The sequence below is a fragment of the Mytilus trossulus genome, chromosome 11 (genome assembly GCF_036588685.1).
Source record: "Mytilus trossulus isolate FHL-02 chromosome 11, PNRI_Mtr1.1.1.hap1, whole genome shotgun sequence".
Classification (NCBI taxonomy): Eukaryota; Metazoa; Mollusca; class Bivalvia; order Mytilida; family Mytilidae; genus Mytilus; species Mytilus trossulus.
The window spans coordinates 30,756,880-30,775,503 of record NC_086383.1 but is presented as its reverse complement, the minus strand read 5'-3'; the positions used below and the strand labels follow the sequence as shown (position 1 = coordinate 30,775,503).

The window sequence follows — 18,624 nt, the reverse complement described above, 5'->3', positions numbered from 1 at the left end:
AGTTTGAAGGATTGCATAATCATACTTACATGTGCCTATATAGTTGCTCTAAAATATGTCGTGGTCAATAGATATAATGCTAGGTTTTTGTAATTTCAAAACTTGCTTACACTGACCCAGGACCTACATGCATAGTTAAATAAAGTACTTGTTAAACAATATTTAAAAACACATTTGACTAGTAGATGTATGATAACTGTTTACGTGTTATGCTAGATTTTAAAAACATAAGACAACTAGTGCATGTATATCATATTTGATTTACCATATACACAGTGAGTACACATTTCTTAACAAATCATTTAACCTTGATGTAAATTATTCATATTTGTTCTACACCTAACTTACCTATTAGCTTTATCGGTCCTGTAGATGCTTGTTTTTGTCCAGTCAAAGTGGTCAGAAACCCTGACTTACGTTGGATACAAAAAACAACTTATTATCCGGAAAGTAAATACTGCCTAGCTTATAAAAAATAGGAACCAATAATGACAGCTATGGTGAATAGATTTTGTATTACAAAACTTATTACAATACAAAATAATATTCCTCGCTTATTTCTTATATACACATTCATTAACACCTTAAATAAGTCTTTACACTTGCTGTCCGATTTTTACTGTTTTTTGTTAAGAAGTCAACTGCACACACATATACAAGGTTTCAATCCAGCACAAAGGTAGAATTTGATGATTCAAGAGGAATAACTAGATTGACTACTATATTTCTAGATAATCTTACTGAAGCATGTGAAAGAAACATTATACGTACCACGTTATAAAACAAGAAGGTACATACCAATTCACAGTTTACAACTTACCTTACATTCTTTTCAACGTTGATAGGTTGTGAATAAACTCATCATCGATACCAGGATTGAAATTTTATATTAACGCCAGACGCGCGTTTCGTTTACAAAATACTCACCAGTGACGCTCTAAAAAAAATATGTTAAAAAGGCCAAATAAAGTAAAAGATTGAAGAGCATTGAGGACCAAATATTCCTAAAAGTTTTGCCAAATACAGCTATGGTAATCTATTTCTGAGGTAGAAAATTCTTAGTATTTCAAAAAAGTTTTGTTAACAGTAAATTTATAATTATGAACATATCAATGATAACAAGACAAATTCATATTATTGCAGTTGACTATTATTTGAAAATCTTTTGACAATACATGTAATAGAATGTTATTCTAAGTTTGCTTTTTTCTTCTTCTAATACACACATTCAGTTAAAGTATGCCCCTTTACTGAATCAACTTATTTTGTTGTGATCTCCAGATTTAGATAATTTAAAAATATAGTGATTTTTTTCTAGGATGCACTTTGTGAATACAGCTGTACCACAAACCACGCCTCTTTTGTGGAGATATACAATATTCATAGATATGATAATTTTTAACGTACTGGTTCCCAGATATGATCTCTTTGTTTCACCTCAAAGAGACATAACTTGGAAAAATTACCTGTATAGAAAAACATAAAAGCGTCTCAAATTTATTTCTAAAAAGGTCCAAAAGAGGAGATAGCGGTATTATATACTTTTAGTAAGTTTAAACTCTTAGAAGTTCAGGGCATATACATGTTGAACATATGCCACAGATTTAAATGTTTTGACCTTTGAATAAATTAGAAGTGCATATCATCTCTCCATTCGCAGATATAATTTTTAATTAAATTTCATAGTAAAAGTAGCACGGTTTTAGCAACAAAGGGAGTTCCGAAGGGAAACTACATTGTCTTTATTAAAATGATTTACAAAATGGCAACCAATAAAGGATCTTATCAATCTGATATAACATGGATATAACATTCTTTAAACAAAACAATTGTACATACATGTAAAGAAATCCTAAACTCTTTTTCAGCTATTTGTTTAATATTGCAACTTTATTGTATTGTTTCTGCAAGTGTCTTCATAAGTCTTGGAACACGGGTTACAATTTCTCCTTGAACATACGTTATCTTTTAAATTTGTCTGACTTTTTGGACGACCAAACAGCAATATTTCATATATTTTTTTTGTACATTTATATATAATAACTACACATTTTCCATATTGTTTTGTTTAATTAAAGTATTTCAATTTAATTTTTGCACACGTCATTTCACGAACCTGATCAGAATCTAAATATTGTAGTTTACAACCAATTTGCAAGAACACTTTTGATTTGAAAGTTTTATTCTATTTCGTTTCCCTTTGTTTAGAATACCTCTGTGCAGAAAATGCAGAAAGTAAGTGCTTTTTGTGATACCATAAAAGCTATATAAATATTTGAAGAACAATATGCTTAAATAAGAATAGTTAAATGAATGAAAATAAAAGAATACAAAACAAATCAATTAATATACAGGTTTGAAGGACATGGAATTTTTCATTTCATATGTTTAATCAGCCAAAGGTTCAATATTAGCACAAAAAAAGAATGCCCGATAGGCTGATAAAATATCTGATATGAAGCATGAACTAATGATGATTTTTTTATCATATGCTTCAATGATGGAAAAAAAATAACAGTTTAATATTTGGATCCTTTAAAATGGGACTCACGTAGGATTAACAAAAAAGGTTTACGGACGTTAAACATCAAATGTAATGCCTCAGATATGAAATCCTTCTATCATATGTCTCAACAGAGGATAAAACAACAGATTTATAAATGTACTTATGACGATAAAATCAAATTCAACAAAACGTAATGCACACTTTTTGTAAAAGTCATCATGTTTTCCAGTAACTGATTAATTTTGTTGAAAAATTCATCAAATGCAACATTTTTTAAAAAACTTTTTAATGATATTGTACTGTCTGCCGATACTTGTCCTATTTCTTTTAAATGTTTTTCACTGAAAACGTACAATTTAAGAGTTTTGGGATTCGTCGAGTAACGCTAAAATGCCATGCGATAATGTTGCGAAAAGGCATGTGATGATAGTCTGAAGCATGTGATTTATTTTTCACACCAGCCCACTGAACTTCGTGTACGTACATTTAATGATATTGTCATACTGTAAAATTTATAAAAAGTTTTTTTAGTAATACTCTTATTCTGATTTCTTATAACAAAACGTAGAATAATAATTGAAGAATACTGATCTAACCTTTACTTGAAACAAAACGTACACAAAATATACATACATCATGAAGTAAAAGCTCTGTTAAGCTTTTTTACATTTGTACAATAGGGCAAAATTCATTGCAGAGGTGATGCCAAACTGACATACTTATGACGAGCACACAGATATAAATGAACGCTTTCATAACAAGTTAAACAAGTATTTACAGTGTGCAGGGTCTTTTCAGTTATTCATACTGACGGTCCTACATTATTTTCAAGATTTGTAGGTTGGCATTTTATTTCTTTTACATTGGTTGACGTCTTCACTTCTTTCATATTCATTCCTTCTTCTTCGATTTTTCAATAACAATATCAGTGCCTGTTTGTTTAGATTTTGTATCTATGTTAATAATTGTAGAAGCATTTTTACATCTTACTGGTCTTGTGTTTCCATGGTTCATTTGAAATTAATGTATCAAACAAAACCAGAGCTTTCATATATTTTATGTGACAATCACAATGAAAACAACTAAAAATCAGAATGGTCGTAGTATGAACGTAGTAAAGTCATAAGGAATGAGTGATAGGGCAAACATCGTACTTTAGTCTTGAACAGCGTGGTATATACGTGATAAAGTCGTAGTAGAAGCGTGGTTGTATCGCGGTGAAAACGTAATGATCGTAGTGAGGTCGTAGCATCGTCGCTATGAGATCGTAGGTCAGTCTCTTCGATTAGACTCGCACTTTTGCTACGCTCTCCCTTCGATGGCACAGCGACCTTTGCGATCTTACTACGAACATAAAGCGCTCTATATGATTGCAATACGATCGTCACAATTTTCATGTTTTTCAGAGATCATAGTGCGATCGTAGCATAGTGTGAATGCGGTATTACATAAGAATTTTATATTTTATTATATGCTTGATTAATATTTAATGATATACTACATTATTATAAAAGCAACGTTATCAATGTTATAAGTTATTAAGATCTTAGACGGGGTTTAAATTAGGACATATTATGTGCATCAACACGTCAAATAATAAAAAATCCCGAAATCCGAGAAAAATTTAAAGACAAATTTCATTGTCAAATGACAATATCAAACGCTTAAATACATCAAACGAATGAATATTAACTGTAATATTACTGACTTGGTACAGGCTGCTGCTTTTGTAAAAAGTGGTGGATTAAAGCTGGTTTTATTAACAAAACATATGTATGTGCATTTGGTCAAATAAATGAACATGTTTAGTATGTGAATGATTATCTGACAAACACAGGACTATGTATACTAGTATATTCATGTTTTATATTTTCCGACAAACGACCATGCATAATATGTTTATGTGTAGCCACTCAAACAAAATAACTTGTTTTGTAAGTGTATATGTATTCAATCAAACAAATGAACACATATACGAAATTATTGTGTATTTGAACATACACATACATTTAATATCAGTTTTAATAGCTAGCGGAATCTGTCACGTACAGGCAGTCGCATGAAGTTCCATTTTAGTACGTTGCAACGATGTAAGAATATAACAAACAGTGAAAATAGGCAAAAATATCAAAAACAGGGGTATAAAAGTCAATATAGTGATATAATTTTAATCGCTATAACCATGATAACACATACAAATAAGTTACAGAGAAAGAAAAAAAAATAGGCAAATAGACTAAGCAAAACAAACTAAATAGAAAGACACGAATTTGAAAATGTACTGCAATACTGACGGGATGAACAAGCACAGTGCCTACATGCTACCTCGGATGGTCGTGCGTCCTTCAGATAATTATTAGTCTTACTCTTTTAATTACCAGATAAAGAAAATTAAGGTTGTACCGAACAACTCGACTAAAATTATTTCACTCATTTATTTTCTTCTATGAAACGTTTCCAAGATATCTACTTAAAATTGAGAATTGAAATGGGGAATATGTCAAAGAAACAACAACCTGACCAAAGAGCAGACACCATCTGAAGGCCAACAATGGGTTTTCAATGCAGCGAGACACTTCCTCACCCGGAGACGTGCTGCAGCTGCTGCCCCTAACAAATATGTATACTAGTTCAGTGATAATGGACGTCATATATAACTCCAAATTATAAACAAGAAACTAAAATTAAAAATTATACAAGACACACAAAGGCCAGAGGGTCCTGACTTGGGACAGGATAAAAAAAGAGGCGGGTTTAAAAAAATGATTTTATATATCAACCCTCCACCTATAACTCTATCCGATGTAGAAAAGAAACCAAACACACAACAATACGCACAGTAAAACCTAGTTCAAAAGATATCCGAGAACGATGTCAGAATAGGGAACAAAAGAAACTAAACCAGATGACATTGAAACACAAATATAAATTAACAAAGAACTACTAGCAGTATCTGACATGGCATCCTATAACCCTAATTTGACTGATTGAAATAGTGTGTCTTCATCATATGAATATTAAGTACAATCCCTCCCGTTAGGGGTTAAGAATTATACCATCATAAAATATATGAGAAGAACAAACCCGTGTCATGTAAATAACTGGTTTTAGAATAAATGTGTTTATCTCCGATGCAAAGACCATCTAAGTGAATCAATAACAAAATAAACTCGATTTATTTCTAATATGAGTAATCCATCAAATATAAGTTAGATATATTTCTTATCAATTAAACAAATTATCGGCAATAATGATCCTGAATATTTTCCACTTTTAACCAAAATAAAAAGGCACAGAACTAGGACATACATGTAGGTGCGAATGACAATTACCGTGTTTCTCATCACCAGCACCTCGTCAGGACAATTTCGTTTGGCGAATATGCCACACTTTTGCACAAAAAATCGTTGTTATATTCCTCGTATGGCGTAGTAGAGAAGTAAAAAAGCAACAAAACTAAATGTAGATGAAAGCAACAACATGAGTTACCAATGACACATAACAATGAGCAACATTTATTGTGCATAGCAAGATATACAGGTGTTGTATTGAAAACGACTCATTCATGGTGACAGAAACATGGCTGCCTTCATTAAATATTTGGATGTTAATTTAAAAAAATAATACCATTCAAAAATAATATCGCCTTAGAAGCACCAACGAAACAAAAAAAAAGGAAAACAGCTACATAATGTCCATGTGTGTTACAATGATATGATAGTTAACAGGTGTATAATGCTTATTAGAAACTGACCTAATCCCAAAAGGAACATGACCATAAGGACTTGACCTTGATCAGAAAAAAAATTGCAGTGATACATGTTTAACAAATCATGTTGAAATTTAGATATGAACCATTCAAAATATTCAGTCGACAGAGCCTTTTAATTTCCCTTCAAGATTTGCTAATGCTATACAACTGCATACAAAAACATTATTATTATTAAAAAATAATTTGTTCATTTATCTTATCAATTCAACATTGACAAGTTGTTGACGCCAGCTACAGGGTTATCACATACTAGTCAAGGCGAGACAGACATGATTTACACTGTGAAGACTGTGACATACAGTATATACCACATCTTGATGTTGTGAAATAAAAAAACACATGATTTTAGACTGTCCTGCTTCGTTTTCTGAAACAAGTCCAAACTATTTATGAAACAGGTTCTTATGTTATTGATTTAGTTCTCCACAGCAAGATCAATTTAAGAAGACAAAAGATAACAACCATTGGAGCGAGTTATACAAGATAAAATGTGCCAATCGAATTATAATTGAACATGACCTAATTATTTGTATTGACATTTCTAACAATATTCTATAATCTTTAACAGTATCAATGATTATGTGTCGAGGTAAATGTTTGATGAAAACCTGTTTGAAAGACGATTTTAACACGCGCATTATGTATGTGCCTCTCCAAAATGAGAAGCCTGTAATTATGTTTTTTGTCGTTTTTGCATATAGCATATTTGTTATCCTTCATAATCGTGTTAATAATTCACGCAATTATTTTTTCTAGTTTAAATTAATTTACATAAAAAGTATGTCGTTTTGGGATCATAATGTCTTACTAATTTTTATGATTTTTGCGTTTTCTTGATTGCCGTATGGTGAGAGTTATCTGTTAATGTCTATGTCATTTATGAAGAGTTGTGTAACTGACGATTACATTTTCTCATTTTATATCAACCCAAAACTATAATGTATTGACCAAATTAAATCGACCTATGATTATAGTGTGTTTCTAGAAAAGAGCCCATAATCATGAACACTGATGTCAAGGTCAGATGACTGTAATTTGGAGATGAAAACAATCATTCTTGTCCTGAATGCTTTTTGTACTTTATTTGACCTTTTCAACTTGTTTTTTTTAGCGTCACTGATGAGTGTTTTGTAGATGGAACGCGCGTCTGGAGCAAATACAAAATTTCAAATATGGTATCTATGATGAGTTTACCTAAACCAAATCTTACCTATAGTTAAACACTTGCTAAATCAAGAAAATGCGATCATAGTCTTCTTTGTTTGATCCCCAGAGTAAGCTACCGTGTTATCTCTATTGAGTATTGATATGAATTCATCAAGAGCAATGATGTCAGCATTCCAAAGAGGATATCAGTCAGGTGTGTTAAACTTATAATATTTATTTGGTTTTATTTGTTGAGTTGTAAACATGGAGGTATGATTAAGCATATCGTACTCATTTTCACCCTTTATCCATGTTAAATGCTTTGTCTTAAGTAGACATTTATGTGCCCTACGTAATCTTGAGTTTTACATCCGGTTTTGGAGAACAGTGAGATGATATTGTTTCTTATCTCCGCTCAAGCTTGATCTGGTAGGCTGAACTTATTTCTTCGGACGTTCCACAGGATATGTTTGTTTATCCACATGATCACACAAATGTTTTTTGGTCACAGTGATAATTTCATCCTTTTATTGCTTATATGACATCTTCAAATGAGTGAATTATACTTCGGTTGTAATCCTGATCTCATAGTGAACCTGCAATGAGAGGAATACATCCATTAGTGGTCAGTCCTTGTATATGATGATACTATATCCAGAGAAGAACATTGTTAAACAGTACCTTTATAAAAATCCGTTTTCTGAACAACAACGGTTGTACAAACCATGTTATATTTTAGCCATTGCAACATCACATACATTCTTATCCTTACCACACCTCCTATTTTCATTAATGAAGCCTCAATAGTATCTTGTTTTACAACAACTATATTTAGTGATCTGACATACGTTTTGTTCATAATGTGATGTTTTATTGTATTTTTTTAGAAGTATGTGTATGTGAAAATCAATTTAACTATTGAAAATAATACAGAGCTAATTAAAGATACATGTATATATTATGTATCACATTTATAGTATAATAGTTTTAAACTTTGAATGCACCTCTTAAAAGCTATGCTTTATTTTGTTTACTTATTATAGAATGATAAATAATAAAAAATAGATATATCGTCTTAACATTTTAATAGCGATTTAAAAATCATTCATTATTTTCAATATAATATCTTATCTTATTCGTTCATCTTATGGTGGAAACTATACACATGCTAATCAAAATAAAGGATGTTATTAAGTACAATGTTTACATTTAAATACATAGTTTGGTAAATAACAGGTGATATCATGTATAATACTCACTTCGACTATTTAAACGGTTGATACGTTGGTATGCTCATATTACACGTTCAATAACTAAATGTACGTCAATATAATACATGTATTTATTGTAATTTTAAGTTTTTTTTCAAATTAAAACAAGACATAATGTTTGAATTTTTCAAATACAATCTCTTTAATCATTTACATTCACTTGTTATCGTCCTTGATTTAAATTTAGAATTTACTGTCATGTGATACTATCACCTGTTTACCTGTGATTTTGATTGAGTGCACAATGGCTCAAGCTGCGTCTAAAACATGCGAGGTTTGCGTGAGTGCCCCTGGATCACAATATTGCATAGACTGTGAGGAATACTATTGTGAAAATTGCAAGTTGCTACATAACAGGCAAACGTTATCGAGAAACCACCAGTTTCAAAAAGCGTCCGACCTGATCCCGGAAGGTAAATCTAAATGTAGTGAACATAAAGAAGAATTAACGTTATTGTGTAATACATGCAATGTACCGGCATGTACCAGTTGTGTGACAGGAAATCACAAAGGTCATACATTTTCCAAATTTGTCGATGTAGTGGCGAAATTACAAGTGGAAAATGAAACGAAAATTCGTGCCAAAACAAACGAGGCAAATCAAAATATAAAGAAGATTGAAGAAAGCTTGAAGTCGTTTGATAATTCTGTTGAATCCGTTATTAAAGCTATAACTGACGAAGGCAGTATGATTAAACGTATGGTTGATAAAGCCGTAGCACAGATGATTACCTTAGTGAAAGAACAATCCAAGAAGGAGAAAGACAAGCTGATGAATATGTTGTCTAATGCTAAATCCGTGCTTGTTGCCGGACAGGCCTTAGACAGAAAAAGAAATGAACTAGATAAGACCCGACAAGATGAAAGTTTGGTACAAAAGATCAATAATCTGAAAGAAGAAATTAGCAAACTCACTATAAAGTCTCTTCCAGAGTTTCCCAATATATCCTTCAAAAGGAAGTCTGTAGCTGAAGATGACATCAGACAACTGATAGGAACATACAATATAAGGTAAATATAGAAATATGCGTTGTCTTCTGAACTGATACAGTTGTCTATAGAATCAGGCAAAACTGTAAAATATCGAGGAAAAGATATTTTTAAAGTTAATATATAGCATCAAATGATTGAAAAATACACATACGACAGGTCAAGGTTTACAGCTTGAAACAGACCTACTCTTTTTAAAAGATACCCAATCAACACGGTTTCTTTTATAAGTAAAATGAACTATAAATAACCGCTGGCATGGACAGTGTTTTCCGATTAACGAAGCGCAGTTAAAGTCATAGTTGTTTTATACATGCTTTATATTTTTCCAATAAGTTTGTAAGTCACATGTTATCATAATACTTTTTTTAACATATTTAATCATGTATCATTTATAACAATACGTAGTGGTGGGATGTATGCACGTATGGTAACTTTCTGTAAAAGACAGTATGACACCGTGAGGTGTTCAACAATGAGCAAAACCTATAACGCATAGTCAAGTGTAAAAGGTCCCGGTATGACAATAGCAGAATATATGAACAATTTTTAAAGCATATGTAAAACTATATTGACAGAATGATTTTAGTATCACAAAACATTTGATATACACTGCATTGATCATGTTAATCATAACATTATTTGCATTTATAATACACGTAATCACTCTATTATTCGTATTGATGAATTACACAAAATATATGTTTAACAAGGGTATGCTTTATTTTACATCAACATTTAATATTGAAGGAATATTTCATATTTCCAAATGTACAGGTTATATTTACTTGTAAGCGCAAGTATAGTGTAAAATGATGAACCATATAATGAAACTGTAATATTTTCGTATTTCATTATATTTTGTTGTAATCATAATAATTTTTGGCATTGACAAATGACTTTAAAAGTTGTGTACATAATTGTGTGGATCTTAACTAGAGTAGCACATATCTTTACTACTAAATATTTGACATGTAAAAACAAATTAGAATGTACAAAGTAATTTTACATGGAAACAAAGAATATCGGGAGTAACATATTTTCAAAGGCAATTAGTATAATTGTTCATGCAATATTTAAACAAAAAATAAAGAAATACTGTTTTATAGCAATAGTGCACCAGTCTTAGAAAAAAAGGAGCAACGCCATGGAGACTTTTACAGATGTTCTGATTGTGGGTAAGTACTTTTGATTGTTATTCGCACAAAATAAATACATACAAAATAACAAGAAACAGCTATTTGTTCAAGTTACAAATGATTGGCATGAATGTGAAAATAAACACAACATTCACAATAGACAATAAAGTATAATGTAATATATAACAGTAGTCATTATTTAACTTAGTTTGACGTAGTATTGTTCCGTTAATACACCAATCAAGCGATTAATTTTAAAGTCGACGTTTTTAAGACAATTTTTGGTTTGTATTTTGAACTTTGGGCCGGTTTTAGTGCTGTTTAATTGCAACAATTTTTCAATTTAAAAACAGTGTATTTGTACAAGAGAGGATTTACGTGTAACATTTTCTGAAAGATTGATATTTACGTTTTTTTTTTACCCTAGAGATTTGTTTGCTAGTCAAAATATGATAGTTAGCAGTATTTCAAAATATATCTAGTATAAGGCACCATGCAGAAAAAAATAGAAAACTTTATGCAATTTGTGCATGTCATTCTTTTTTTCTTATTTTATTTAAAAAGTGAAAAAAGGGTTGGGGTTAATACCGAATCGGGAGAAGCCGACAATGGTCGCCTTATTAAAGTTATTGTTAAATCGAAAAGAGTAAGATTTGAAAAAATGTTGCTATGTCAATTCTTCCTTAAAATGCACAGATTATAATATATCCTTTCATTCGTTCATCCATCTTTATTTCATAAATGACAAGATATTGTACATTGCATTGCTTTACTGTTGGACATGAATACTTACTAAATCGTGTATATCAATAAACGGATAATTTTTGCTACTTAAAATGTACGATTGTAGAAGACATGAATGGAACATTAAATATAAGAATCCAATTCATTCTTGTACAATTGGGAAGGTATAGACGGAACATATCTAAGAAGATTTAAAATGCTGAACTGTTTTGAAAGTATTCATTTTGAAAGATAGTTTAAATTCACGTTGTCTTCTTTAATTGCTTCACGGAATTCAGTATCGACGTTGTGATAATTATAAGTCTCGATTTAAAATAAAGTTCCTATGACAACGTGATCATTCTGAATTTCTAAGACAGAAAATCGAGGAAACGTCTCGGACTCAGGGAAAACATAAATTATCTTTTTGATTTCTAGCATTTGTTATATACCTCTTTTGGTTAATTTTTAATCTTCTAGGGTATCACCAGCTGCAGCCGTTGGTTTATGGTTATTGACATACGGTCTAAGATACATGTCGGAATTTCCGCACAATTTTTTTTTTTAATATGGAACTACATGTATATGTATACACTATCTGCAAAATAGACATTAGACGCATTGGTCAAATCTGTTTGCCTTAATTTCGAACATATTTCTCTTCAAGTATTGAAAAGTGAATCCAACCTAAGCCTTCAGATTTGGGTGTCAGTTTTCTAGAATATTGATTATAACGTGCGTCGGACATGAACAATTTATGAAATGTTTATTATGTTTTATTTAGCAATCTCACAGTTATTATTAATTGTAATATGTTTTATTTTTTTTTCACAAAAAAAAAAAAAATGAGACATGACATGATTCAATAAGTATTAAGACAGAAGTAAAACATATGCAAAAAACGCGATGATAAGACAACGAGTAGTATACAGATTCTCGAAATTGTTTCCCTGAATATGTTATATCGTTCAGGTATCAGTCAAAATTAATTTATCGTATAAATTATCGTTTAAGGCATGAGAAAATTGTACCATTCAAGTGCTAGTAAGTATTCACATTTCTTATTGCATATACCATGTATATTCTACTTCAATCTTCTTTAAAAAAAATGCGAAACATCTATGTTCTATTCATACAAGCCTCACTTATACATTTGCATCTTACTATTTGAAATGAATATTTACGTGGTTTAACATGTTTTTTCACTACACGACACCCATGTCTCTGTTCCAGTTGTAGAGTTAACAAAGCTGATTTATTCATTAAAACATCAAATATTTTTTATTGCATAAAGATTGAAATAGTTTAAAGGTCAATGAAACATCAACAAAATCTTTTTTAAAGGCCAGCATTACTGATGCAATAACATTCATTTCTGAAACACTTCTACCATGTCTATAAAGATTGAATAAAATTGAGAATAGAAATAGATAATATCTCAAAGAGCCAACAACCCGATCAAAGAGCAGATAACGGCCGAACGCCGCCAATAGATCTTCAATGAAGCGAGAAATTCCACACCCGGAGGTGGTGCTCAGCTGAGCCCTAAATAAAAAAAAATGTGTACAAGTTCAGTGAATTGGACGTCAGACTTAACTCCGTAACATATACAGATATAGATGAACTAAAATTAAAAACATACAAGACCAACAAAGGCCAGAGGCTCCTGACTAGGGACAAGCGCAAATGTCAAATGCAATTTATGACAAAGCATTGCATTAAAATTATGAAATGGATAAACAAACTCATCATAGATACCAGTACTAAATTATGTATATACGGCAGACGCGCGTTTCGTCTACAAAAGACTCATCAGTGACGCTCGAATCCAAAAAAGTTAATTAGGCCAAATAAATGCTGGTGCACAAATTATGTTATAATTCTATTTTTTTCAGTGAGTAAGTAACAAGTTCTAGTTTTATTCATAGAAGTATTCATAATGTAATTTGCAATGTGATACACGGAATAGCTGTTAAATAGATACCAATATTCTTTTTAACATTGCAATCCTTATTATTTAATCATTGGCCTATGATCATGAGCAAAAGGATTATAGAAAATTGACACCATACTTGAAACATTAAACCTTTTTGTCAAACATACATATTGCAACAACTATGATGTCTAAAGTTAATGGCTAAATATGTTTTTTCACTACATGATACATACATGTATGGTGCTGTTCAAACCGTCAAGCCAATACAAATGACTTATTCATCAAAACTACATGTGTTTTTTAATTCAAATACCAAAAGTTTTACATTTATTTAACACATTTCGTAATCCTTAATACACATCAACATTACTTTTTCAAAAGAAAATATAGATGATTAACTATACAATAGGGCGATTATGTTAAAACTTAAACTGCAAGGCAATACCTTCAAAATTGTATATGGTTAGATACAGAAATGAATTAACCTATACAGTTCACAAGCCAACTTATTGACTCATTGGCTGTTGACCACAAGCAAAACAAACTGCAATTTGAGAATACATTTGAAGCATTACAAATGTCCCTGTGAAGCATACATAAAACTAAAAGTCGTGATGTTAAACGTCATTGTTTGATGATGGTGTTTCTTTACAATACACATAACTCACTGTCAAACGTCATTTCAAGCCAACACAAATGATTGCTTCAGAGAAAACATCATGATGTTTTTATTGCATATATACATTATTTGAAGTTCATTAAAGACATTGCGGAATCTTTATAACAAACAAGCAGAAACTGTACTTTGAAGCTGTTTTGTCAAACATTAGTAAAGATTTTGAAATTCATGATTCGGCAATACACAACATTATAAAATTCATCAATGAAGGTGAAAAAAACTAATATAACAATTCTTTTTTTTCAGTCCGTAAGTAGCTTGTTTAAGTTTGATTAAGAAAAGTATTTATAATTGAAATTGCAATACAATACACGATAGAGCTGTAAAATAAAGAAATTGTATTCGCTTTTGATACTACAATAATTATCATTTACTAATTGGCCGTTGACGAAACTTATCATTGTCACTTTATTTGAACACAAAACCTGTATTGTCAAGAGATGAGACCAACAACTTTGGTGTCTTAAATATATAGCCTGCTATGGTTTCTCTCTACGTGACTCGTACATGTGTGTTGCTGTTCAAGGCGTCAAGGCAACACAAATTACTGCTTCATCAAAACAAAATACTTTTTAATGCAAATGTAAATAGTTGGACATCTATTTAAGACATTTTGTAACCCTAATAACGCATCAACATTACTATTTCAAAAGAAATCCTTACTGTAAATAAGCATAAGTTATTCAATGGACAATTCAATTCTGATCTATTATTCTATATAGCTTTAATGGAAAAAAAAATGAATACCCATTTTGAAATTCATTACATGGCAATACATACAAATTATAAAGTTATCAATGATGCCGAAAAAGACTAATGTAACATTCGCGGTTTTTTTCAGTGGGTAAGTAGCAAGTTCAAGTTTGATTAGAGAAGTATTTATAATTCAAACTGCAATGCAATACACGTAATAGCTGTTAGAACAAGAAGTTGTTTCCCTTTCAAATATTACAATAACTAATATCTACTCATTGGCGGTTGACCACGAGCAAAATGAACAAATAACTGACTCCATATTTGAAGCATAAAACCAGTCTTGTCAAGCTTACATCAGAACATCAAATTATTTCATTGCATATATCATTTGTTTGAAGTTCATTAAAGACATATCGAAATCTTTATAACAAAGATGAATAACTTATTTGATAGACTATACCATTCTGATAAACTGTGCTATATACAGATTACCTTAGATCACCTTAGCCGTATTTGGCACAACTTTTTGGAATTTTGGATCCTCAATGCTCTTCAACTTTGTACTTGTTTGGCTTTATCAATATTTTGATATGAGCGTCACTGATGAGTCTTATGTAGACGAAACGCGCGTCTGGCGTACTACATTATAATCATGGTACCTTTGATAACTATATAACTCAATGTCAAAAATTGTTAATACATTGTACCCATTTTGAAATTCCTTACATGGCAATACATAAACATTATACAATATTCAATGATGCTGAAAAAGACCAATGTAACATTCCTTTTTTATCAGTCTGTTAGAAGGAAGTTGACGTTTGATTAGAGAAGTATTTATAATTCAAACTGCAATGCAATACACATAATAGCTGTTAGACCAAGAAATTGTTTGCCCTTTCAAATCATACAATGATTATTATTTACTCATTGGCCGATGACCACGAGGACACAAAAAAACAAATACCTGACACCATATATGAAGCATAAAACCAGTCTTGTCAAGTTTACATAAGACCACCAACTTGATGTCTGCAGTGTATAGCTTAATACAGATTTTCTCTACTCTACACATACATGTATGTTGCTGTTTAAGTCTTCAAAGCAACTCAATTCCGATAATTGCATAATATATAAATTGTTTCAAGTTCATTAGACACATATCGGAATTTTTAATACAACCAAACGTAACTTATTCAATGGAATATCCAATTCTTTTCAATTATTCTATATAGCGTTAATGGAAAAATAAATAAATACTCATTTTGCAATTCAAGGCATTACAAAACACAAAATCATAAAATATATCAATGGTGGTGAAAAAACTAATTTTATACATTTATGAAATATTGTTTATCTCTGCATGACACATATATGTACGTTGCTGCTCAAGCCCTAAAAACAACTCAAATTACTGATTCATCAAACACCATATTATTTTAATGCAAATAGAAATAGTTGGCCAATTATTACAGACCCTTATAAAATCCTTATTACACATCAACCTTACGATTTCAAAAGAAAAAAATAATTTCGATGAACTGTATAATATGACCATAATGTTAATTTGTATTTGGAAGGCAATACCTGTAATATTGTATAGGTTAAAACAGAAATAAATTCCCCATTAAAGATCAAAAGCTTTCTTATTTACTCATTGAACGTTGACCATGAGCAAAACGAATTGGATATTGACGACATATTTGAAGCATAACACATGTCTTTTTCCATCATACATCAGACCATTTTTGGTTGATTATGATGTTTCTTCACACAACACGTGTTGCTGTTTCAGTCGTCAATTCAAGCCAACTTAAATCAAGTCATCATAGTCATGTCATTGCAAATATAAAATGTTTGCTGTTCATTATATAAATGTTGGGATCTGTATAACTAACACGTATAACTTATACAATTGAAAAATCAAATTTGATAAACTGTTCTATATTGCTTTAATTTTATATGTTAAATATCTATTTTGAAATTGATGACATGGCATATGTTGCAATACACAAACTTTAAAATTCTTCAATGATGATGTAACAAAATTTGTTATTGATTCGTTGGCCGTTGCCAACCACCAAAACGAACAGAAAATGGACACCCTATTTGAAGCATAACACATGTCATTTTCAAGCATAAAAAAGATAAATAATCATGCTGTTTAACGTCTTTGGCTGATGATGATATTTAATTCCATGACACACATGTTTCTCTTCCAGCCGTCAATTCAAGCCAACACAAATAATTCATGATTCATTAATGCATCATAATTTCTTAAATTGAATTATATAAATTGTTTGAAGTTCATTAAAGACGGAAGAATCTGATTAACTATTCTATACAGATTTAATTTCCAATTTATGTCATTGACATTTATAAAATTATAAAATATTTTAATGATGGTGAAAACACTAATGTAAGAACTTTTTTCAGTGTTTAAGTAGCAAGTTTGATTAGAGACGTATTTATAATCAAGACTACAGTGCAATACACTGAATTACTCTTTTAAAAATAGAAAAAAATCCTGTCTAAAGATTACAACCATTATTATTTACTCATTAACCATTGACAAAGTGGAAAACGAAGTGAAAACTGTAACCATATTTGAAGCATGCAACATGTCTTTGTCAAGCACTTATGAGTCCGGAAATCGTCATTTATTGATTATGAGTTTGCTTGACACGACTGTATGTTGCTGTTCAAGTCCAATATCCAAGCCAAAACAATTGATTGCTTCATCAAAACATCGTATTTCTTGTATTGCATATATTCATGATTGAATTTCAATAAAGGCGTTTTTGAATTTTCATTACAAACAAGCATAACGTATTTAATATAAAGTCTGTATAGCTTTAATGTCAATAATTATTTACCCGTTTTCTATTCATTTCATGGCAATACACACAACAATAGAACTCAACTAGAAACTGTACAACTAATTTACCAATTTTCCTCTTCAGAAAATTGTCACCATAGTTGAAGCAGCATGAAAACCTGCCTTGTCAAGCAAAGATAAAAGCAATACCTATTTAATAAATAATTGATGCAAAAGACACAAGAGGGACAGTCAAACTCATGAATAAAAAAAAAATAAACTGACAACACCATGGCCAAAAATGAAAAAGACAAACAGACAAACAATTGTACACATGACACAACATAGAAAATGCAAGCTATACTTTATTGTAGTTTAAACATTGGTAGACATTATATTTGTGATTTATTTTAAAATTACCAAAATGTTACTAGATATATGGGCAATTTAAGTTACTTTGTGGTCTATAAATACATGTATGTCATATTGTTTTCTTTTTGTTTTATAAGCATATTTGATTTAAATTTTTGCACACATCATAAAACTGAACTGGTCAGAATCTAAATATGTTAGTATACATTCATTTTGCAAGAAGAAGCTTATTTTAAATGTTTCCAATTTCTTTGAATTCTAGCGACCATTGGTGCGACCAGTGCAAGAGGTAAGTGCTTTAAATATTCACAGGAAATATTTTTCATCAAATACAAAAGGATTATATAATCATATTTAATTTACTAAGATATGATCGTTCTATAGATTATCGGTGATCATCTCAACGAGATTGAGTTTCTCGCTTGAGCCGGCAATCGAGGTGAGATGAACGATGATAATCTTTTTATCGCTATTTCACTTATGACGACGTTGTCAATTTCATGTCAATTTCGTTAGCGACGCCAAGTGCATGCTTAGTTTCTTTCGATAATTTTCCATCTCAAGCGTGAAGCATGA

The 18,624-nt window shown here is 30.8% G+C and overlaps 1 protein-coding gene across 1 annotated transcript; it reads left to right on the top strand.

The window, feature by feature from the left end:
- The first annotated feature begins 8,904 nt into the window (after window positions 1-8,904).
- Window positions 8,905-9,710, top strand: LOC134689946 (E3 ubiquitin-protein ligase TRIM71-like). Its single transcript, XM_063549913.1, has one exon. It carries the CDS (start codon window positions 8,940-8,942, stop codon window positions 9,708-9,710), a length of 771 nt encoding a protein of 256 aa, XP_063405983.1. The 5' UTR covers window positions 8,905-8,939.
- Window positions 9,711-18,624: the final 8,914 nt, after the last annotated feature.